Source organism: Micromys minutus, assembly GCF_963924665.1.
Source record: "Micromys minutus genome assembly, chromosome: 8".
Taxonomy (NCBI): Eukaryota; Metazoa; Chordata; class Mammalia; order Rodentia; family Muridae; genus Micromys; species Micromys minutus.
The window spans coordinates 19,558,024-19,582,476 of record NC_137977.1 but is presented as its reverse complement, the minus strand read 5'-3'; the positions used below and the strand labels follow the sequence as shown (position 1 = coordinate 19,582,476).

The 24,453-nt window shown below is 42.1% G+C and overlaps 1 protein-coding gene across 2 annotated transcripts; it reads right to left on the bottom strand.

Annotated features, from left to right (window-relative positions):
• Positions 1-201: 201 nt before the first annotated feature.
• AMMECR1L (AMMECR1 like) lies at positions 202-24,453 on the bottom strand. 2 transcript variants are annotated; one of them, XM_080920249.1, is made up of 9 exons: positions 24,221-24,453; positions 22,532-22,642; positions 12,301-12,745; positions 9,475-9,585; positions 9,063-9,177; positions 7,880-7,970; positions 5,159-5,255; positions 4,028-4,155; positions 202-3,547 (listed from the first exon to the last, which is right to left on the bottom strand). In XM_080920249.1, the coding sequence occupies exons 3-8, from the start codon at positions 12,705-12,707 to the stop codon at positions 4,074-4,076; spliced, it is 903 nt and encodes a 300-aa protein (XP_080776375.1). In that variant the 5' UTR covers positions 12,708-12,745; positions 22,532-22,642; positions 24,221-24,453; the 3' UTR covers positions 202-3,547; positions 4,028-4,073. The 2 variants fall into 2 exon arrangements, with proteins under 2 accessions (XP_080776375.1, XP_080776374.1); XM_080920248.1 differs by lacking the exon at positions 4,028-4,155.

The window sequence follows — 24,453 nt, the reverse complement described above, 5'->3', positions numbered from 1 at the left end:
GAGGCAAAGGCAGACAGATCTTATGAGGACCATCAACAGAAACAAAAGTAACTGGTAATCTGTTTCTGATAACTCAAGACACCTGGCTTCAAAGAGGCAAAAGACAGTTGTTATCCATTATGATTTATTCTCTACGATATTTCAGGACTCTGATGACTTGTACTCAGAAGTTAGATAGCCAAGAGGCAACCAAGTGTAATACAAATAATTGGTCTGAAGTCTTTGAAGTGAAGGCCATATAGTAGTCTCTTGGAGGAAACAAAAAATAAAAGCACAAAGAACATAATTTTCTTGAGGATTCAGAAATCTCATGGAAAGTAATACCATTTATGAAACTGTAGATTTAACACAGAATGGAAAACAGATTTTACACAAAATATTAACACCCAAGACTTTTATATAGATGTTTTATTATAAACAGTAAAATATATGTAATGTCTCAACTACAAACCCTTCATTTGGGAAGGGTTTCTAACATGAGTTATTTTAACATTATGAAGCGAAAACGTTTTTAAGAACCTCACAAGGGAAACAACCCAACACTGACAAACTCTAGTGATCAAAGACATTCAATTTTAGCTCAGGAAAACAAGGACAATTCATAATTACAGAGTATATGTCCTAGCTGTGGGTATGATGAGACAAGCCAACTTTCCAGACCAAAAGGCACTCACAGCTAGGGATGAAACAAATTCCAAACCAAGCCAGCAGAGTTTGGCTGGTTCTTTGAGAACAGTGGTAACCTCTGTTTGAGCAGCTTATCGCTAAAGGAAACCCAGGGCAGGAAACGGTCCCCCCTTCCACTATCACCACTAACTGGCCCCATACTTGCCACCCTTATCAGTGCTTTGGTCAATGTGTGGAAGGCAGCTTAGTTAATTCAGAGCATTACCTCCCTATTTGAAGCCCCCATGTGGACAATCCACAGTTGCTTTTTCCTGAGAGCCATCTGCCACATGTTCCCATGAGGTGAAGTGACCAAGATTGTGTACTTCAACTTGTGAATGACTGCTCCGGTCAGGACTGACCACTGGAGCCATTTCTTTGGGGCCAAATAGTATTCCTTGGCTGATTTCCATGTCTCCGTGACAAGGCAGGAGAATCTCAAGCATCTGTACTGCCAGACTACTATGGGAACATGAGGGAACGTGCAGGGAGTAAGGCCTCTTCACCCGGAAACCACTGAGCCCACTCCAATCTGATGCCGGGCTTTGCCAGCCGGATCTTGTTTACTGATCCCCCACCCCCACCTTTTTGGGTCTTTCTGTTAATTTCCTTAAATGGCAGGTATTCTATCCCACCCTCAATAAAATAAAATACATATCATACATTGGGGAAGACAAGATAGGGCAACATTTCTACAAGAAAAACAGGCTTGAGGAGCATGGCACTGTAGATGTTTGCATGACCAGTCTCACTGAGAGTGCTCAGGGGTGAAGTTTAGCACCATTTTTTTTTTTTTTTTTTTTTTTTTTGCATTTTGCTTTAAATCTTTAGAAATTAAACAACTCTTAACATAGAACACTTGAACAGTAATGAGTGTAGCCCTATGTATCAATACTGTTTTACAAATTGGAGGTGGGTGGCTCAGTCCAGAGCTGAGCACCCTACATCAATCCATGGCACCTGAGAGCACCTGCTGTTACATGTCAACAACACGCCTTCATTGCCCTCAGCAGCATGAGACCCCTTCATCCTATGGATGTGAAGGAACCCAACCTGGCAGTAAGGGGCATCCATCCTGGGCATTTCAATGTCATCAGCACTTCCCTCATCTGCTCCAGGTCTGTGATCACTCCTGGTACAACCACTCTGCCCAGTTTAAAAACAAGAACAAAAACACAACCCCAGGAACTTTGAGAGTGATGCCTAGAATAGCACACAGGAAGTAGCCATACTTCCCTTCCTCCATTCCTGGCAAGAAACTCAGATGGTCTTATGAATTATTTGCCCATTTTGGAAAGTCACACTATCACCCCATCAATTCTAAAAAAGAAATCAAAACATGTTCACCGAGGTGAGGCCACATCTCCCTCATGAGTTCTCTATGAACATTGCTGAAAACAGTTTGTCATCCTCAGGAGCCTTTCTTCCAGTTGGCTGTTTCCTCTGAGTTGCCTGAGCAGTGCCTTTGACAAAGAGCTTTCAAAGCACCTCCCTAGGTTCCTAGTACTATGTGGTTTGCCACCAAGTGAGTGAAAAGAATTTGCTAACAGCTATTTTGGAATGAGTAAAGGTGGGAGAGGGAATGTCAAAAGTTTAAATGAGCAACACCAACAGTTTGGACATTTGCACTGGTGAGGTGAAGAGTCCCAGGATGGTAGGCAAGTTAAAGGTTCACCTTGTTTTGTTACACAGCATTGTTCTAGAGTCCTACTGAGGACTGATATATCACGTCTTCCTACTTCTGCAGGCAAATCAGAAAAAAAGAACTCCCCTACTTAAAGGTCCCTCAGGATATTTGCCTGTGAAGAAAATCAGCTCAGAGACCCTGGAAGCTCTCCTGTGACAGGATGTTCTAAAGCCCAGCCCATCCACCTGTTTACATGTCTGTGCTTCTGAGAACCTAGATGCAGCTACATAGGCACTGCTACCAAAAAAAGAGTTGAGGTAGCCGGGTGGTGAGGAAGAGATCTCTCCTTTGACACCTGCTTACGATGATGACCACTATGGGCATCTCCATTCCATTCCTCAGCAGGCTATGCCACAGAGCTCTCTGTTCAACACTAGGAGACTCAATGCAGGAAGAGTACCAGAATGTCCACTGAGAGTCAGATAAGCACGAAAGCCTTCACAGCTTACTGCACAATGAAATGTCATCCACAGGACTTCTGATCTTGGTATGAGAATCTTGTCCAGGACTCACAGGGGCTCATGGTGCCCACATTCAACCCTAACACGGTGTTCACTTATGAAGCATGGAGGTTGTGGATCAACTCTTGGTACACAATAAACTGGAAGTTTAAAAAAAGGAATTTAAAACAACCTAAAAGTGGTTCATGTTGGTCTCCGTTGCAAAGACTGCCAGGGTAGTACACCTAATTGATCTGGTGGGCTGTGAGGGACTGGGGAAGAAGCCTCCATGGATCACCGTCAATTCCAGTTTTCAGTGTGTGGTCAGCAAATGTGGGAAATCACCAGACAACGGTCTTCTGAACCCACACAGCCATTCTCACTGGTTATTGGGGAGCCCTGATCCAACAGAACCCCAGATTGAGGAAAGGCTGATATAAGGCTTGGGCCCCTCATGTTCTGTTGCATTCAGTGTATCCCCACACCCTCCAGTCAGCAGGAGGCAGACTTGGCAACGGAAGCTAGCATCATAAAATGGTGCAGTAATAGAAGTAACTGGACCAGGAAGAGGAGGCATCTGCTCCAATGATGTCATAGCCATTAGTGGCCACAGGGGGGTGGGACTGGTCATGTAGCCGTGTGTCAGGAGTAATGATTGTAGAGGGGCGGGGCATGAAGAGTGCCATTCTGGAAACAGTGCTGTCGAGAAGCAATATACTCTGCATAACTGATTGTCACCTTCTCACTCCGATACCTGTATGAGGAAACAGGGAAAGGCATTAGAAACCCCAAATATCTCAGTGTGAAGAGTCACTCAGTAGAGAAAACCAAAAGCTTATCCCACAGTATCAAAGAATAAAATGGAAGACCAAGAGCAATCTTACTTACAGAAAATGAAAAGACGGCACAAGAAAATGATGCTGTTATTACAAATGAACAAGATGAGAAAGCACAATCACAGTTCACCCCTGAGAATGTATCTCAGCACATCCCACCTCAAAACGCTACATATGCTTATCAACAGGCTGCTGGTAAGCAATCTGCTACCAGGATCTGGATGAGGAATTTCAAAGTCAAATTACATGGGTGGCAGATTGGAAGATGGCTGCACCAAAACCCAGTGTAAACTGCGTTATCTATGTTCAGGTTAAAAATGAGATAAATTTGACAGAAATGCAACCTCAATTTGTAGAAGAGCAACAAACAAGTTATAACTAAAAGGGGGCATAGATACCTAATTCTGGGTCAAATTCTGATGAAGCAGGTTAATGGATCCTTGGCTATAGGAAGGTCTCAATCCCCAGATGAATATGCCATATCACAGGGTCATCAGAACAGAATTCATAGCACTTTGGCTTTGCTCTGGAAAGAGCCATGAGTCAGGATGCAAAGCATGGGTGTTACAAACCTATGGAGCCTACTACAGACCACAGGAGCTGGGTGACAATCCTTACCCAGAGCCATCTCTTTCCCACTGTAATCACTCCTCCACTGCAAGGTGATTATTCCTGAATTTTGACAGGGAAATGGCTGTTCAAATAAATTGTAATAGTAATGATGCTTTGTATTTGCAGTGTTTTTATTATTACTATTACTATTGTTATATTTTGGTGCTGGAGATGGAACCCAGGGCCTTGAGCATGCTATGTATTAAGCTCTACCACTGAGCCAAAGTCCCAGCCCCTTGAATTTTTGAAATTTAATGCATTCAAAAACACTGGGTTATCTTCCAAACAGACCTGTGAGGCTAGCATACGATGACTCAGCATTTTGTAGATGAGGGTCATAGCAAAGACCCACCAAAGCTAACCTCTCTGTTCCCAACATCAGCACAAAGGGGTAGAACACTGACATCCACTGAACACTTCCAGTGTTGCCCTTGGCTGAAAACACTACACCTTACCTTAAAACCTGAAGGAATTAACTCACATCTTACAGACAGGAAACAGTTCAGGTGATGAACTAACTGTCCCAGGTTACAGACCCAAGTTAGTATGTGTTCCATAAAATTAGTCAACTTGTCCTAGAAGTACAATACCCAAAATGGAGCCTTTTTACTCCTTGTTAATATAACTCTCCTTTATTCTTGGCCACCTGACTGCATGGTGACTCTGGATTTACATTTCTGGAGCCCTCTCCTTTTAAATCCTACCTCCCCCTAAATTTCCTTGGAAGGTCTAAATCTGCTTCAATCCTGTTAGAATGGCTATGGAAACAAAGAATAACTGGGGAGTCTCTGCTTTTGCAGCCACTGCTTCCTCAGAGCTCCTGTCTCACACAAACTCCTGGCTTAGAAGTATAAACACTGTTTTCTTTTCACCCCCCATTAAGAAAACCTAACAAGGAGAATAGGGCAGTTGCTTACCTTGTGAGTTTGATTGATTTTCTGAATTCACTGGTAATTGGAGCCTTAAAACCACCTTTCCTGAGCAAGGAGTCTATTGTCTGGATCTGATCCCAGTCTGAGGAAAACAAGCCACAATATGATCAGAATGCAGCCAGAACATGGGGGGATGACATGAGAGCCAATATGACCAGTGTAAGAAGACAAATGGGATTCAAGAAACAGAGTGTGCTGGGGAGAAGGAAGCACTGGTGGGCCCTGGTCCCACGCACTGGACACCAGTCAGCCTCACTAACAGTCCAGCAAAGACCCTGACACATGACATTATAACTCAGTATGCCACAATGCTGTGCCCAAGTCTTCTACTCTTTTCTTACCAGGTGTTACCTAAGTATAATTCTGAAACCCATGGCTGCTCTACAGAAAGGCAGAATAGAAAGACGGGGGTCCCACTATATTGCTTAGATTTGTTTTTCAGATTTTACTTTTTGTTTCTGGGTATGTGTGTGTTGGAGGTGGTATGTATGTAGGACAAAAGGATGTATGATCCACTGAAATTGGAGTTACAGGTGGTGAGCAGACCATCATGGGTGATGGGAACCAAATCGAGGTCTTCTGCAAAGCAGTAAGAATCACTTTTATTTTTGGTTTTTCAAGACAGGGTTTCTTTGTGCAGCCCTGGCTGTCCTGGAACTCACTCTGTAGACCAGGCTGGCCTCAAAACAAAGAGACCACTCTGCCTTCCCAATGCTGAGATTAAAGGCAGGCACTACTACCACTACCTGGGTTTGGTTTTTAATGTGCACTGGTGTTTTCTCTGCATGTATGACTGAGGTGTCAGATCCCTGGAACTGGAGTTACAATCATAAGCTGTCATGTGGTTGCTGGGAACTGAACCTGAGTCTTCTGGAAGAGCAGCCAGTGCTCTCAACCACGGAGCCATCTCTCTAGCCCCACCTAGGTTGATCTTGAACTTCTACCTTCAAGTAATTTCTCAGCCTCCTATGAAGATGGAACTAAGGACATGACACTACAGAAAGAGGGGAATTGGTTTTTTAAAAATTTTAAATTGAGTGAGTGAGCGTGTGTGTTTGTGTGTACCAGAGTGTAGAGACCCCAGAAGCCAAAATCAAAGGATCCCCCTGGAGCTGAAGTAATTGGCAGACTTGGGTACTGGAAATCAAACCTCATCAAGAGTCATTCAAGAAGGACTCTTAATTGCTGAATCATTTCTCTAGCCAAGAGGGGAATTTAAATTATGTGGCTTTTACTGCCTTGAGCTGCCTTCCTTCAGGTTGATACTTGGTATGACAGAGAACTGATAGCAATAAGAAAACTAAGTCCTTAATGAAAACAGAGAAGTTCTTCACATTTGTCCTTTACTGTTTTTTGTTTTGGATACAGTCTTGTAATAAATATGTCTCCCCCAGTTTTATACTCAAACTCAAAAAGGCAATCAAGTGTCCCAAGTGTGTACCACTGGGCCTACCTCAATTTTACACACACAAAAAAGCCACACATATTTTTTTAAGGTATGTCAGTATGCCTGTATGTAGGTTAAGTGTCCAGGTGCCCAAAGATGCAAGTGGGGTTATTAGATGTCCCTAGAGTTCATAGCAACTGTAAGCTGCTACCTGAGGTAGTTGCTGGGAAACAAAATGTGGTCCTCTGCAAGAGCAGTACACATTCTTAACACTGGACCAGCCCTCAGTCTTACATCAAATTGAACTTCCTTCTCTGTTACCACAGAAGCTACCAATTTTCTCAATTTTAAAATGGGAGAAACAATTTGATTATTTAACTGAGCTATAATTCATATCTAACTACTAAAAATCTATTTGGTATTCTTTAAACAGGAGCATATTGGATTTATGACCTAACCAAAATGTCTTAAAACTCATCCTTTTTATGCTACAAACACACTGCTTTTTGAACAAGTTTAAACACAACCACAATGAAAACCAACAAAGCGATCGCTTTCCACAGAAGTAGTTCATTAATATACTTAACTGGGTATTTTTCTCTATTCCAGGTTCACACCCAACAATTACTGTGTTTCACATATTATTTTCAAAACCAGACTAATTCCAAGAAAGAAAGAAAATGGGGTTACATATCATAGAAAGTACAAGAAAGGAATTCTAGACACTCTTTCAAAGTGAAAATGTGCCCAACCCACTTCTAACTACGGAGCTCTTTGTTTGTCGGAGTCTACGTATCCCTGACTGGCCTTCTGGTCCTACAGTGACCAGGCTGGTGTTGAATTCACAGAAATCCTCCTGTGTGTACCTCCTTAGTGCTGGGGATTAAAGTCACGTGCCACCATATCTGGCAACTACTGAGCCCTTTAAAAGCAGTAGAGAAGATGTTTATACTTTTCCGAATATAACACCGTGTACAGATTTCACGGTTAAAAATATAGCACTCAAGATGAAACACTGTCATTCTAGTTGCTGGGATTTTGCTGTGATGATCACTGAAGCTTATGGGGGCAAAGAAATATAACTATTGATTGGAAGGAAACATTGAGGCCATAATCAAGTAAGAAAGCTATTTCCCCCCTCCGCCCCTTCACCCCCCATTCCCAGTTTCTAATGGCTTTGCCCTACAGGAATCTGGCAGGAACTAAGAGGAAAAAGGGCATCCATATTTGGTGGCAGTTGAACTGAGTATTTCTTTCTCCTGCCCTTTAGCTTGCATGGCTTTAAGCATTACAGCTCAGTGGCCATCTGTCCAACTCACCTTGTTCCTTAGCAACCTCAGGTAAATATGTGGCTGTTCGTTTGATTCCTTTTTCATTGATGAATTCAATCCGAATCCCATGGACCCCTACCTACAGAAAAATATGACCAAGTACATGGCATTTTCTGATTCTAACAATATTTCCATAACTCACATATAAATCAACATTGTCTCCTGAGTTGCTTAACACAGGTCTGGGAAAAGAATTTTTTTACATGACTAATTCTAAAGCCTAGAAACCAAAGGGAAGGTAAAATATGTGTAGTTGCACCTCTGAGAATATGAAGGTTGCAGAAATTCCAGTAATAGCATATCTAGTTTAAATATTCTACTTCTAGCCCAACTCTACTCTATATGAACATGTGAAACTGTTTCTAGAAGTTCCCTTTGTGTGTTTTTGTTGTTGTTTTTAATTGTCTTATTATATAGCCCAAACTGGTCTGGAACTTGCAATCACCCTCCTCCTATCTCCTTACATTATAGTGTTGGGCTAGCATGCCCAGATTCATAGGATTTCTTTCTTCCTTTTTTTTTTTTTTTTTTTTGTTTGGAGGGGGGAGGGGCTTTTCAAGACAGGGTTTCTTTGTGTAGACCAGGCTGCCCTCAAACTCAAGTGCTGGATTAAAGGAGTACACCACCGGAATTCTATCTGAATTCTAATAAGCTTTTCTCTAGGGCTTTATAAAGAGACATCTGGAGTGTTTTGTTCTCATTCCTTTGTCTCTTGGGGTTTCTCTGACCTCACTTTATAGACCAGGCTGGTCTCACAGATTCATCTGCCTTTGCCTCCTGAGAGATGAGATGAAAAGCAAGCACCACCACACCTGGCACCTCATTATTTCTTAACTAGACATAGAAGGATCAGATGGAACCTTATTTAATCTAGAATCTGGAAATAGAGTTTTTTTTCTGGAGTAGGGGGACAGACATGTTTGTACTATGCAGTACTAGCTGACTCGACCAGGCTGGACTTAAGCTAACAGTGTGGGATTAAAGGTGTTTGTCACCACACCTGGCTCATAGCAAGAAGTACTGATTTTCCATTTATTTTCTATTCCTAGTAGAGGAGTACCTTTTTCTGTCATTCTTTTACCCTCTCTCAATGAAGGAGATACATTACCATGTACTAACCCGAACCCAAATGCAACGAGAGATGCAGAGTTCCAAATGCAGCTGTTCTCACCTCCCAGTCCAGGTAATCACTGGCATCTTCAAAGTTAGTAAGGAGGGAGACAGAACAGAAAAGTTTGGGCAGCTCCTCTCGGGTCAGGGGGGGGAATCGGCTGTCCTTAAGTGCACTAGAAAAGACAAAAAACATAAGTGAGGCCACCTCCAGTTAGAAGACAACACTGCATGCCACAGAGCCCACGTAGCTGATTCCTAAGGTCCTCTGACAGCATCTCCCAGCATCTAACACTAATGTCAGTATAAACTATCTTTGCATGAAATTATGACCCCAGGTTATAGTCCTTACATTTCCTGCCTACAAAAAGGGACTGTCGAGACTCTATCAAATATTTTTGAAGAAACTGGGGTATACAGCTATTTGTGATTTTATTTAATTTATGCACATTTTCTTGTATTTGTGCCATTACCTGGTTAACGTGTATTCCCTGAGTCCTGAATGAAGATTCATGGCTGAGAAGGTCCCAATGCAGCCACGAAGCCGCTTGTCTCGCCCTGTCTTCCAGGTCACAAAGAGTGGACTAAAAGAACAAAACAAAAAGAAAACATAAAAAATATTCATTTCATTTATTTCTGTTATTGCCCAAAGGAATTTCTGAACTGCCAGCTACTCTGCTCCCAGAACTCTGCCTTCTGCAAGTTGCTCAGCCCTGGCTAGAAATACAACCTATCAAGAGATGAAGGAGCTCTGTGTACCCTTTTCTATGCTATGTCCTCACAACTTTCATTCACTTAATATGTAGTATGTTTTCTTTCCTGCCTTGAACTTAACCTTCCCTTTAATGTTGCTAGAGACTGTCACTCATAGCTAGCCAAGTACACCTGAATTTGAGATATCCTTACTTCTACTCCTCAAGTGCTGGAATTACAAGTGTGCTCTATGGGCTGGAGAGATGGCTCAGTGGTTAAGAGCACTGACTGAGTTCAATTCCCAGCAACCACATGGTGGCTCACAACCATCTGTTATGAGATCTGATGCCCTCTTCTGGTGTGTCTGAAGACAGCTACAGTGTACTTATATATAATAAATGAAAAAAATCTTAAAAAAAAAAATTATCCAAAACAAACAAACAAACAAAAAAAAAAAAACCAAACCAAACAAACAAAATTGAACAAGTGTGTTCTAAAGAACCCAACACTCTGCCCTCTCCAACTGTCCACACCCTCCTTACTCCATCGTTCCTGATGGCACACCTCGTACATACTGAACTCCCCTTACCTACAAGCATCACCACTATTGGCAAACTACAAATAGTTCTGGCTCATAGACTTTCATTAGATAACAACATTTTTCAAGAAAATTTCACTTTAACAGAAATTGTCATTTCTGTTCTTAGGCCAAAGTCAAATTGGCTGTTATCAGATTTGCCAATTGACTGCTACAGAGATACCTCCACATTCCTACAGCCCTTAGATTTCTGAATTAGCACTTCCCAAACACAAAGTAAATGCAAGAAGTTACCTAGATTTCTCCACCCCTATAACTTTAAATAATAAAACCCAGGCTTGGCCTCAAACTTAAAAAGATCCTCCTGCCTCCAAGGTCAATTTAACCTTGGATAATTAACAGTCTTTTAAGTAGGAACAGTGTGTCCTGTTCTTTGCTGCTTGTTTTCACCTCCCATCTCACTGGAGTACTGGAGCACAGACAAGCACCATGTCTCTTTCTGTGGATTCTGAGGATCTGAAGTCAGACCCTCACCTAGATAGTAAGCACTTTACTCACGGTGCCATCTTTCCAGCCCTCGCCTATATCTCTATCTCAACAGACAGATCTCTCACCTACGCATTTCCTTCAGATAGCATACCTGCACCATACCAGTCAGCTACTGTGCCAAACCTACTCAAAAGTCTAGTTCTGCCACCCACAGGCTAAAATAAAAGGCCCTGAATAAAACAATCCCTATATATCTTAATCAGCCTTGAATCTCATCTGCTTTGTTTTTGATCATAGCACCCCGCATCAAGAATTCCTTTAAAGTAGCACACACCTTTAGCCCCACCATGGGGAGGCAGAGGGAGGCCTCTTGAGTTCAAGGCCAACCCCATCTACACGGTGAATTCCAGGACAGCCAGAGCTAAATAGTGAGACCCTATCTCAAAATGAATAAACAAAATTCCCTGAGAAGTCACATTTTTCTCCACATTTCCTCCAAGAACACATTTGAAGTAATTTCCCTTACATGCATGTGTGTGGCTCAACAACTCAAGAGTCTTCCTAAGACAAAGACCTTTTCTTTCTACTCCCCAACTTTGCTCAAAGTTCTGAGGAACCCTCAGCACATTAGCAACAGCTGGGGAGTGAACACCAAAGCATGCCCTGGAAACAAACACCCAAAAGCAGAAATATTTTCTTCTCTCCCACCCAAGACAGAGCTTCTCTGTGTAGCCCTGGCTGTCCTGGAACTCACTTTGTAGACCAGGCTGCACATGAACTCTAGAGATCCAGATGTCTGTGTCTGCCTCAAGTGCTGGGATTAAAGCACTGGCAGAAGTGCTTTTTGAAAGCAGTGCAGAATTAGCTCCTATTTTGCAGAAAAAAACTGGCATGCCTTTCTTCATTTTATCTTATACTTTATAAAAGTACTCCTTAAATAAGATGAAAATGGTTCATTGCTTAAAAAAGCTTTGTGGTACAAGTGTGAAGACTAGCATCTGCATACTCAGAATCCACATAAATGACAGTGTGTATGGTGGCCTGCCTGTAAATGAAAAGGTAGAGACAGCAGATCTCTGGCCATGCTAGCTAGTTGACACTAGCCATACCCACCGGTTCTAGGTTAGACTGAGATCAACCCTGCCAAAATAAGGTGGAAGAGCACTCTAAGATGAGTCCCAAGCATCAGCCTGAAGCCTCCAATTACATGCATGCTCAAAACACATGCATGCTTCTCTCAACCCCCATGCACACACAAGTATGCACACATGCATGAAAATGGACACCAATTAAAAAAAAGATCTTTCTTAAAAGCACTGCTCCCAATGAGAGTTCCTAGTCTATAGCTCAACCCTCAAACACTTCAGATTCACATTCACTTGAATTTCAACATTATTGAGGTCCCCAGTGGTTTGATAATATGACTTCTCTATCTACCCTATGCTGTATTACATACCCACTACTGCCAACAAAAACGAGCCGTCTGTTTCTAGAACCCTTTAGGTAGACCCTGATTAGAGAGTAACCTCAGAAAGATGTTACCATGCCCTCCACATTGTCCAATACCTAATTTACTCACTAGGGGTCATTGGTGAATCTAGGAAGTCGTGGCTGTGGAAAGCCATAGAGGTGACAGTAGAGTACATCAAAGCAGTAGCAGCACATTTCTGCAGTCACCACTAGATTCTTAGTGGTATTGGCAGTTCCATTGGGTCGGGGGAGAGGGCTCAGGGCTCCAGATGCAGGATTCATTCGTGTAATAGGAGAGTTTCCAGGTCCCAGAGTTAAGTCTGATACATTTTCCCGACCACTGCTGCTGTCTACATGCTGGTGGTTTTGAAGAGGTCCTGAACTTGAGCCAGGAACAGTTGTGGACTGGTTCCCGTGACTGTGTGTTCCACTTCCAGATAATTTGGGCTTCTTGACCCCACAACAGCCTGCTGCCAACTTGGGCTCAAGGGGAGGAACACAACGTCTTTTTCCCATCCTGATTTGGTGTACGTGATCTGGAATGCTGCAGAACCCTACACAAAAGAGAACAGGTAAGTAAGTACTAATTGGAATGATTCAAGAACAAAAGTCAAAAAATTGTTTGGGTCAGTTAAAAACTGTCAAGGACCAGTAAGATGGCTCAATGGGTAAAAGGCGTTTGCTGCCTGCCAATCAATGCGGATGGCCTGTGTTTAACCCCTGTGACTAGTTTGGAAGGACAGACTGACTATAAGTTGTCTTCTCACCTTGACACATACAACACAGTAGTCTTTGTCTCCCCTCCCCAAGCAGAAATGAATTGCAATTAATTTTTTTTAAAGCTGTCAATTTTTTTTTTCTAACCAGAAACTCCACGTGACATGGTCAAAAAGGTCAGATAACTCAAGTTCTAGACAGGAATCTCTTAAAGAGTTCCTATGAAGTTTATAGCCACCACGGAGAGAGGCAGGCAATGAGCAGCTTGTTTATCCCAAAATACTTTCAAGGGCACTGGGCAGAGATAGGATGCAACTACATATTTTAATACCCTCTTTACAAGTTAGGTGATATGGTACAAGCCTTTAATTCCAGTACCTTAGAGGAAGAAGCAAAAGCAGGCAGATCTCTGTAAATTCAAGGCCAGCCTAGAACATAATATGGTATAGTCCAGGGCAAACTGAGCTACATAGTGAGTTTGTCTCAAAAAAAAAAAAAAAAAACAAAACAAAACCCAAGTCTTTATTGTAAATAATTTGCAAATAAAAACCATTACTCAGCAAGATTAGACAGACCCATAGTTTATACTTTCAACAAACTTCTATATATTTAAAATAGCCATTCTAAAACTGTGGAGCTGGGTTTCTCATTTGTTTGCTTGTCTTATTTTTTTGAGAGTTCTTTGTACATAGTCCTGGCTTTCTTAAACTTTTTATGTAGATTTCACAGGCTCTGCCTCTGGAGTGCTGGGAATAAAGGTAAGTGCCATCACACTCAGCTCATTAATTTATGAAATTATCTGCACCAGATTTTCATTATCCAGTCACTTGCTGATAGACAACTAGGTTGGTTTGCTTTCCTACTATAGTGAACAGAGCAGCAACACACCAGCTCACTGTTCCAAGGGATCTGATAGCCTTTTTTTTAGCCTCCATGGCACCAGGATATATATAGTACACTCAAATCCAGGTAAAAACAAAAAAATAAAAACCATAAAAATCATCCATACACATTAAATTAAAATTAACATAGCAAGTTGCAGGCTAGACAGTGAGAGCCTGCCTCAAAACAAAAACATGTAAGACAAAAACCAGCCAGAGCTGGGAAGACTCACTCAGTAGACTGGCTGCCTAACACATAGGCTTTGTGTAAACTAGTATCCCTAGCACTTTAGAAGCAAAGGCAGGAGAATCAAGAGCTCAAAGTCACCCTTGGATCTCTATATATTATTATCTCCAGTTCCAGGCTACATTGGGCTGGCTATATATATCAGACACACAAAAAGCTACGTAAAAGTGGTAGCTCTCATGCCTGTGATCACAGTACTAATGCAAAAGGCAGGTAGATCTATGAGTTTGAGACCGGCCTGTTCTACACAGGAAGCTGGCTAATTTAGATACTTAGAAAGTTCCTATCTCAAACCAAACTAAAGTTGATAGTGCCTCTACACCAAGTTTAAAACTTAATCTAAGACTGAGTTTCCTCAAACTAGAATAAAAGTAACTGCTCTCTGGAGTTACTGAGAGTTAAATTAGTTTAGTAGTCACAGGGCCTTAAATAAAAACACTACAGTTAGCTGCTTTTCTCATTTGGGCTTTTAAACCACTGCTCCCTCCTAGAGGACAACCTAAAAATTGTCTAGACATCATCTTTACACTTAGAATGCTTCATACTCCAGAATTTTACTCCAGGTTGGCAAGACAGACAAATTACCAGCGTTACAAAGGGAACGAGCCTCAGATAATAAGCACGGGATCCTCCAAGGCCACACTTAAGGAGCAGAACTAGGACTTGGACCACAATCTGTCAGGCTCCGAGACCTGGACCTTCTCACCAAGACACATGGCACAGTAAGATCTGCCAACAATACCCACTGGGTTTTAGTGCCTTTTTCTAAGAACGTAAGAAAACACAATGCAACCTAAGACATACTAAACAGAGCTTAAAGGAGCAGGTCAACAAAAGGCAATGAAGATCTCAGGCTCAAAGCCAACATACTGAACCATAACCAGGCAATTGTAAGCCTTCTCCCCTCACAGCAATGCCACTGTGCCGAATTCTCACTGTATGCTAGTTAGCCTAAGATACAGGTCAGACATCATGGGCACTACACGTTAATACACACACATACATGTAAGCAAAACACCCATACACATAAAAAATTTTTTTAATTAAAAAAATATTAAGGAGGTTGTAAGGACAGTACGTAAACACACACACACCAGGCATTGGAGTAACATGGCAGAAAGCAAGACTCTTGAAGCTCACTGAACAGCAACCAGCCTCGACCAACCAGTGAGCCCAGCCAGGTTCAGTGAAAGTACCGTACAGAGTAAGGCCCAAAGAACCTCCCTGGATCACTTCTTTCTGTTGGCCAGTTAGTTGTCTATCTGCCTGCCCTTAAACACCTTAAACTCAGGAATTATTTCATTGAAAAGAACTTTTAAGGCTTGGCATCGTGGTTCATGCCTTTAATCCCAGCACTTGGAAGACAGGCAGATCTCTGAATTTGAGGTCACAAAAAACTAACTAAATAAATAAATAAAAATCTTAGTTTTTGTTCTATTTCTGTGAAAAGACACCATGACCAAGAAAATTCTTAATTCTTTCAAGGAGCCACACTCCCTGGTGACTAAGCATTCAAGTATCAGCCTATGGGAGCATTCTTATATCTTATACTGAAACTAAGTTTTGTTTTGGTTCTGCTGGCTTTTTTCCCCCCAAAGATTTTTTTTTTTTTTTAATTGTTAACTGTGTTATGTGGAGAAGGCGGTAGGAGTAAGTCTTTGCAGAAGCCAGGTGGAGAGCCTTAGATGCCCTGAATCTGAGGTTATAGGTAGTCTTGAACCTGGGTGGTCTGGGAGAATAGTATCTTTTCAGGTCTTTGTTTTTGTTTTTTGATGCAACCTTGAACTCCTGATCCTCTTGTCTCAACCTTGCATGCTAGAATTATAGACATGTGCCCTATGTGACAAAGTTTAATATACAATCACTTTTAAGATGTATTGCTTACTTCCTTTTTGAACAGGTTTGAAAAAGCCTACTTATCTGCCAAAATAAGCAAGTACTAAACTAAAGGTAAAAAAATGTAAAATGAACAAGAGTACTGACAGAAAACATCTCAGCCACTAACTGTTAAGAGCACCAATACAAACATTAACAAGTACCTGCCAAGTGTGTTAAAACTTCCTCTTTACACACTGCAGGAATCTCAGAGTAATTGACAGCACTGGTTGGTCTTTCAGGACCAAGTTTGGTTTCCAGCTCTCACATCAAGCACCTGTAAGTTGTAATAGTAGAACTCTGGCCTTTGAAGGTAAGCACATGGTGGCAGTCCACACACTGAGTGAGAAGAACACCATAGGGCTCCGGTTTGAATGCTTGGGCCCCAGTTCGTACAACTATTTGGAGTTCTGGTCTTGTTGAAGGTGTATCACTGGGAGGACTTTTGGTTCCTAGGACCAGTGTTTTTCTCTTTCTGTCTGTTGCCTATGGATCAAGATGTAAAGCTTTCAGCTACTGTTCCAGTGAGATGCCTGACTTCCTGTGTCATGATCATGAATTAACTCTCTACAACTGTAAGCAAGCCCCAGTTAAATATTTTCTTTTAAATTAATTGCTTTGATCATGTCTCCTCACAAAAGGACTAAGTAACTAAGACTTCAGAGTAATAGAGTGTGGAATGTAAGTCAGTCATGCTCAAGACTCTGGGATCCATTCCAAGTACCACAGAAACAAAAGAACCCCCCCCCCCCAAAAATTCTTTATTAAATGTTCTGCTACCTCTTCTAAAACTGTGTGAATCTGTTGTTCTTCCCAAACAACTACCCATGTTGTAGCCACAGTGGGTATGTGACCTTGGGCACAGAAACAGTCCCTTGATCAAAACATTCAACATTGTGACCCAGTGGCCCGGTCTGCTGCCTTGCAAAGTTCAGGAGTCAGCAGTAGTCAACCTTTCCTACACACTTCCACAATCAGCATGAACACAGTAGTTAACACCGAGCTCCACCAGATGGAGACACTGCCCACGCATAACATGAAGCTAAGGGAAATAGTAGTAGGTAATTTATGATTTCAGGAATATAAATAATTTCTCATACATTTCTCTTAACCTTGCAAATATCAAAGTTAGGCCTGCCCTCCATTCAAAGACCCTGCCCTTTCCTTGATAGGCTGCTAAAGCATCAGCTTCCCTGTCTAATGGTTAATCAATTTCCTGTATACCAGATGTGTGACAAATATGGACATATATAAATAAACAAATTTTAAAAATGATGATTTACAGGGCTGGAGAGATGGCTCAGCAGTTAAGAGCACTGACTGCTCTTCCAGAGGTCCTGAGTTCAATTCCCAGCAACCACATGGTGGCTCATAACCATCTGTAATGGGATCTGGTGTGTCTGAAGGCAGCTACAGTGTACTTGTATACATAAAATAAATAAATACAATCTTTAAAAAAATAATAATAATGATTTACTCCTGATTGGGGAATGACGCTCAGGGTTTCCAGAAGTATATAGGTTTACATAGTTGACATAACAAAAAGTCTAGCAAAAAATTGACAACACACATATATGCATCAGATTTGATAGCCCATACCTTTATGGTTATCTCTTCAAGTTCAAGCTAGCATGATCTATGAGTCCCAGAGGAGCCAAGGCTACATGGTAGGACCATGACTCAAGACAAATCAGGGACTAGAAACATGGTTCACAAAACTAGTATGTGTGTATGTATCACTTACATTATCACACATACACGCGCACATGCACACACACTGGGACACTGGGTATGGTAGCTGGATGCCTGTAAGGTGGAGATGAGCAGATTCACAGAAATTACTAACCTGCCAACTTAGCTCATTCATACGCTTGAAGCTGAATGAGTGATCTTGTTTAAAAAGAAAGTCTCCTGACATCAACCTCTGGCAGCCACATATACTTATACCTGCAATGTGTACAGAGCCAAAAAAACCAAAAAACAAAAACCAAAAAAAAGACCCCAAAAACAAAACAACAAAAACAAAACCTAACGCAAACAAGGAGTTAAACACTTCATTCTAAATATTAGGTCAGTTATCCTACATATTCTCATCTTGATCCAATTTATTCTGGAAACTGTTATATTCACTCAGTTCTGGACACAGGTGCCATTTAATATTTTTGGGATGACCCAAAGGCTTACTTTGCATAGTTGATACAACTTAATTTAGAAAAAAATATGTTTTAACTGGGTGGTAGTGGCTCACACCATTAATCACAGTACTCGGGTGGCCTTGTCTCATAAAATATTCCCAAACAGAAACCAGAGAGATAGCTCAGCAGTTAAGACCATAGGTCCAGCCTGGTGGTGCTGGTGCATGCCTTTAGTAGAAGAGCTTATCCCAGTCATCTGGATGTTTCAGTGGTAAAGTCATTTGGCTATTGCTTACGTTACTTTAAAATAAGCCTGATGTTAAACCAGATACGGTGACGTACTCCTTTAATCCCAGCGCTTGGGAGGCAGAGGCAAGTGAATCTGAGGCCAGCTTGGTCAAAAAGTGAGTTCCAGGACAGACAGAGAGCTATATACCGAGAAACCCTGTCTCAAATAAATAAATAAATAAATAAAGTAAGTAAGTAAGTAAGTAAGTTAGTTTTAAATGCTGGGACTTTTAAGCGATCCATTATAGTATTTATTTGCCTGGGTAGCAATTTATGATTTCAGGAATAACATAATTTCTTGTAGATTGCTAACATTTATAGTATCAAAGCCAGTATTAATTTGAGAACACAGAGCTGCCCTGATTGACATGGACAGGCAAAACGGACTTCCTTCTTCCCTATGTGTCTTTCAAAAAAAGCCCATTACAAAACAACCAGAGACGCTCCCACCTTTTGAGGACAGAATCTTGGCTGTGAGTTAACAATCAAGCTGCCAACTCTGGCTCAAATTCCAACTCTGAGATCCAAAGTCTGACTGCAAACTCAGGCAAACTGTAACATTTTTGTGTACATGGTTCTGTGGGGTTTGCTTGTTTGTTTTGAGACAGGGTCTCTCTACCTAGCCCTAATTGTTCTAGAACTCACTATGTAGACTATGCTCAATGGCTGGGCAGTGGTGGTACACTTTTAATCCCAACACTCGGGAAGCAGAGGAAGGCAGAACTCGGGAGGAAGAGTTCAAGGCCATAAATACATTAGTTTACAGGCTCTGGTCTGGGTAGTTCAACAATGGCTTGATAGAAAGACCAAGACTCTGGTCATTGTTCAGTCTATGAGACTTGATGTCTCAGCAGTCAGGGTACTGGGGATTCCTAGAGAGCTATTGGAATTCTGTCTTCATTGAATCCTGAAGGAGAGTCTAAGGTCAGGAAGGGAATACATCAATAACATGATAACTTGCCAGTAAGACTGAAGGCAAGCAGGCAAAAAGCAAAAGCTTCCTTCTGTGTCCTTTTATATATGGTATCACCAGAAGGGATAGCCTTGAACTCCTATCTCTACCTCCTGAGTGTTGGCATTGCAGAAACATGTGGGCCACCATGCCCAGCCTGACAGGGATATCTGAATCCAAAGACATGAAAGGAACCTGACTGTTCTTTGGCACATAATTACTATTAATTTACTCTAACAGCTACCTTGTAGTCTAAAAGACCTTGGCACTTCTTTAAAATATAATGACCTCTAAGAAACCATTTATGGTTTCTTTTCATCCTGTGATCGCAGAAGCCATAAAGAACATTGGAGGTCTTCTAGGAAGACTAAGGAAGGGAAAAAAGAATGTGAAGCCAGTCAAGAGTTACAAAGTGAAACCCTATCTCAACAAAGAATAAAAACAGTTTTGTATTTCACACCTTTAATCTCAGCACTCAGGAGACAGGAAGAGTTCAGGGTTGGCCTAGTCTACATACAGAGTTATATGTACCATACAGGGCTACACAGAAACCATGTCTTTAAAAAAAGGGCGTGTGTGTGTGTGTGTGTGTGTGTGCTGAAGAGACAGCTCAGTGGTTAAGAGCACTGACTGTTCTTCCAGAGGTCCTGAGTTCAATTCCCAGCAACCACATGGTGGCTCACAGCCATCTGTAATGAGATCTGATGCCCTCTTCTGGTGTGTCTGAAGACAGCTACAGTGTACTTATACATAATAAATGAATAAATTTTTTAAAAAAAGAAATAACCCAAAACAAACAAAAGAATACAAAACAAACAAAGAAAACCAAACAAGTGTGTTCTACAGAACCCAACAATCTACTGAATATATTGAGTGAATACTGGGATTACTCTACACATGTAACTTTGTAGAAATACACCAAAAAAGCTTAGACCATTAAAAAAAAAAACAAAAAAACAAAAACAAAACAAAAAAAAACCACAACCTTTACTTGCTAATTGTTATTACCACAAACATCTTGATACAAATAGAAAGCTAGAGATTTTTGTCCATGGTTTTCAATTCAAACAGTAATCATAGTATCTAGAAATATAAAAAAATTCTATCCAGATGTGCTACACACCTTTAATCATACCACTCAAGAAATGAACACATAGGCAGGCAGCCTGGTTTACACAGAGAAACCTTGTCTGGGTTTATCTTTGAAGACAACCCTTACAATAGTTTATCAGAGGACATGACCTTTTAAAGATCTGGGAAGTAGTGAAAAAGCTTCTGTCCAGAAGTGTCCTCAAATAAAGCCTTCCTCAGATAGGAACAGGCTGGTGTCTCTCCCGTGACAATGCAATAATTATATCATGAGTACTAGACTAGTGTGTGCATGAGCTACATGGCTATTTATGGTATCTTTCCAAGGCAGTCAGATGAGAGATGCTACATTCTGGTGCCACCATTTCAAACAATCATTTCTGTCTTTAACTGTGGTGGTATATGCCTATAATCAAGGACACCATTAACCACACAGGAAGTCTGAGGCCAGTATGGGCTCCAAGGGAGTCTGTCTCACTGTCTCAACACCAAAGCCAAAAAATGCATCTGTCATATACTTATCTAACATTTGATACACAGACAGCTTCCTTTTACAATCTATTTATAAATACTTAAGACTTAAAACAACAAGTAAGTAACAAAATGCTTACACTTGAGGTAGGCATGGCTCATTATAATCCCAGAACTGGGGAGAGGGTTGTATTAAATTGGATTGCAAGGAGTTCATAGCCTGAGCTACATAGAGACTTTGTTTCAAAATCAAGTAAATAAAACTGGACTTGGTGGTACATACCTTTACCCCTAACACATCCCCAGAAAAAGCAAATAATCTCTAAATTCAAGGCCAGCCTGGTTGATCTACATAGCAAGTTGGCCAGGTTCATTGAAACCCTGTCTCAATAACCAACAACAAAACCCAAAGATCAAATCCTACATTCTTATATCAGTTTAAAGAAAACATTACAGGGTTTCCCCCTAAGACTAGGTTTCTCTGCAGGGATTTGTAGAGGTCTGCTCAGAGTAGTGACTAATAGTTGTGGGTTTGTTCCTGACCATCCCCCTTCTCTTTCTATGTGACCTCAACTTTTTTCATCTATGAAATTAAGACATTTCCTCTTCTGTTTCCCTCACAAAAGGTTTGGGAGGCTTTGACAAACTCTTATAGTAGTGAAGTAGAATGATTTTAGGGTGTTGTACTCGAGATACATCACAGGTACCTGAGCATTCTAGCCAAGTATTCCTCACGGGCCTATGCCATCATTAATAAACTCAAAGGGACGACTAACTTTATACAAAAACTATATTCAAGGTTTACATGTACAAGTTTTGTTTTTCAAGTGTCTGATGGGATTTAAAAAAAATTGTCACCATAGCAGATATAGGTCAAAACAACCCAAAAGTAGGTGAAGCCCAAATCTGTATGAATGAGAACTGATCAGGAACTTCATTAACCTTGGAACTACTTGTGCCTAAACTCATTTATATAGCCCAAGATGACCTTTAATTCAGATTCACTTTCCAAACGAAAATATTGCATACATGTACACAAAGTGAGTCAGGGTTCTAACTCTAGGAATAAATCAACCTAATTAATAATTAAGGCCGGGGGTTAGGGGGAGAGGCTTCTTTGGTTGTCTTTTAAAGGTGAGTAATTGGGGATTGGGTTTAATCCCAGGACTCGGGATGCAGAGGCAGGCTCAACACTGAGTTCCAGGCCAGCCAGGTCTACAGAGCGAGTAAGGCTACACTGAGAAACCCCCATCTTGAAAACAGTAAGGCTACACTGAGAAACCCCCATCTTGAAAACAGTAAGGCTACACTGAAAAACCCCCATCTTGAAAACAGTAAGGCTACACTGAGAAACCCCCATCTTGAAAACAGAATGCAAAAGTACAAGTGGAAGGCCAGCAAGACGGTCCTTGGGGAAAGGACTTGCCACCCAACCTGAAGTCCATGACCCACATGAGAGAGCAGATTCCCTCAAGCTAAGTTCCTCTGCACATGCACTGTGGTAACAACCACACACATATGGGAAAACATATATTTAATGTAATAAGTTTAAAAAATATTAGAACTTAACCTTAAGACAACTGACTCTAAGAGAAATAGAAATGAAGTACTCACATCTAGGCCCAAGCCAAAACCAAAACATGCAACAAAAATCCCACTTCAAGTATGCCCAAGGTGATACTCACTGAAAGCAGAAAGCTTATAGTCCCAGAGGAAACAGCTACAATAGGAAAGGGAAGCTATTTTGTCTCTGGAATGAATCTTCTTTCTTCCAATTCCATTCCTTCTTCCAATCCCTAAGACAGAAATTGCAGGTGCAGTGAACAAAGTTTAGGTAATGTGGAGGTTTTTTGTTTTGTTTTGTTTTGTTTTGTTTTTTTGCAAAGCTACAAAGTTTTCATTTGCTTGTTTTTCCAGACACAGTTTCTCTGTGTAGCCCAGACTGTCTCAGAGCTCACTATATAGACAGACCAGTCTGGTGTCAACTCTAGAAAGCTGCCTGTCTCTGCCTCCCAAGTGGTGAGATTAAAGGTGTGCAACACCACACCCGGCTTTACAACGGACTTAATTTGTTTTAGGACAAAGAGCCAAGAGAATTTACCACTGAAAACCTTTTTAGATTGCTTCAATGATAAGTGTGGGGTTAAAGGTGTGAGCCCGGATCAAAAGTTACAATTTAACAGAGCAGTCTCTGAAGCAAAAAACAAAAACAGAACAAAACCATCTGGAAATAAGCTTACTTTCAAGATAAGTAACAAAAGTCCCACAAAGGATCGAAGGCTGTATTCTACCACCTCCCATCCCCAACACACAAGCACAGCACACACATAGCACACACATACAGGTAAAAACTTGCTCTCTAGCCAGGATCTTTCACTTTGAGCTCTCCACAGGTTTCTGTATAGAAGAATACTCCCAACATACCGGACAACATGCTAGGCCCCTGAGGACAAGGCACCTTGTGCCAGGAGACCATGGTAAGTGTTGGTGGAGCCAATCATCCTTACTCAGCTTTGCACCTTTCCTACTTCCCCAATGCTACAGAATTTATGCAAAGCAGAAACTCCAGGCCCCACCCGCTCAATCCTAAGAGAGGGCACTGAAAGCGGATAGGCCCAGAGGGATAAGTGAGCAGAGAGAGAGGAGTCAGATCAGGGCAAGGAATGAAGGGCAAAAGACACAGAGCTCCGAGGACAGGCATAAGACCCAAAGTTTAAGATGGAGGGTTGGTAGTAGGCAAGGGGGGTTATAAGTAGATGCGGAAGAAGGAGCCGGAGGAAAAAGAAAATAAACTGAGAAAAGAGAGTTAAGCAAGAAAACAATAAGACAAGAGGGAAAGAAAAGGCCAGGAGGGGTTTAACAGGCAGAACGAAAAGGTGAAAAGGAGGATGTGGGACAGGAGAGTACAGGGCGCAGTGGGAGTTGGGGAAACGACAGGGCGACGGGTAGAGCAACTGGGTCTGGGCCGCGGGGGTGGAATCCAGACGCCGGGCGGGGGAGGGGACTCTGGGTGGGGGGCCACCAGGCGGCGCAGGAGACCACCAAACTTTCCTCCGACTGTTTCCTGGAGGGACTTTAGGCTCTAAGGATACAACTGCTGCCTCGCCTTCTTGGCCGGGGGCGACAGCTGCCACCCAGAACTCGGGCACACGGCCTCACGATCCCGTTGGTCCTCGACGGGGACAGGCAGCCCGGAGGAGGCCTTGCCCACCCGCGGTGGCCGCCTCCATGAGCCCCTCCCCCATGGCGCCCCGGGACCCCTCGCCCGGCACCTCGAGACCCCACTCTCCAGGGTACTGTCTGCCTCCGAACTGAGCAGGCCTCGAGAAGGCCTGGCAAGAGAAAACTCGACACAACCCCCTAGAATTTCCCACCTTCTCTCCTGACCCAGACGCGGCCGGGGCGGACGGGACCTCTCGCGCTCTGCCTTCTCTTCCTCCTTCTTCATGGAGCCATACGCCTGGGTGGAGGCTCCCGAGAAAAGCAGAGTCCCAAGGCGGGTTAGAACAGCCGAAGGAGGCCGGCGGGAGGGGAGAGGAGGAAGCAGCGGGGCGGTGGCGGCCGGGGAGAACTAGAGGTATACCAGGGGCGGGTGGAGGACTAAGTC

Bases quoted from the DNA above. Each gene is read 5' to 3' on its own strand.
- AMMECR1L (XM_080920248.1), bottom strand. From the start codon at position 12,707: ATGGGAAAAAGACGTTGTGTTCCTCCCCTTGAGCCCAAGTTGGCAGCA. The intron at 9,586-12,300 runs GTGAGTAAATTA...TTGTTCTTTTAG, and splicing joins AGATTCACCAATGACCCCTA to TCCACTCTTTGTGACCTGGA. The intron at 9,178-9,474 runs GTAATGGCACAA...TGTCTTTTCTAG, and splicing joins AGGGAATACACGTTAACCAG to TGCACTTAAGGACAGCCGAT.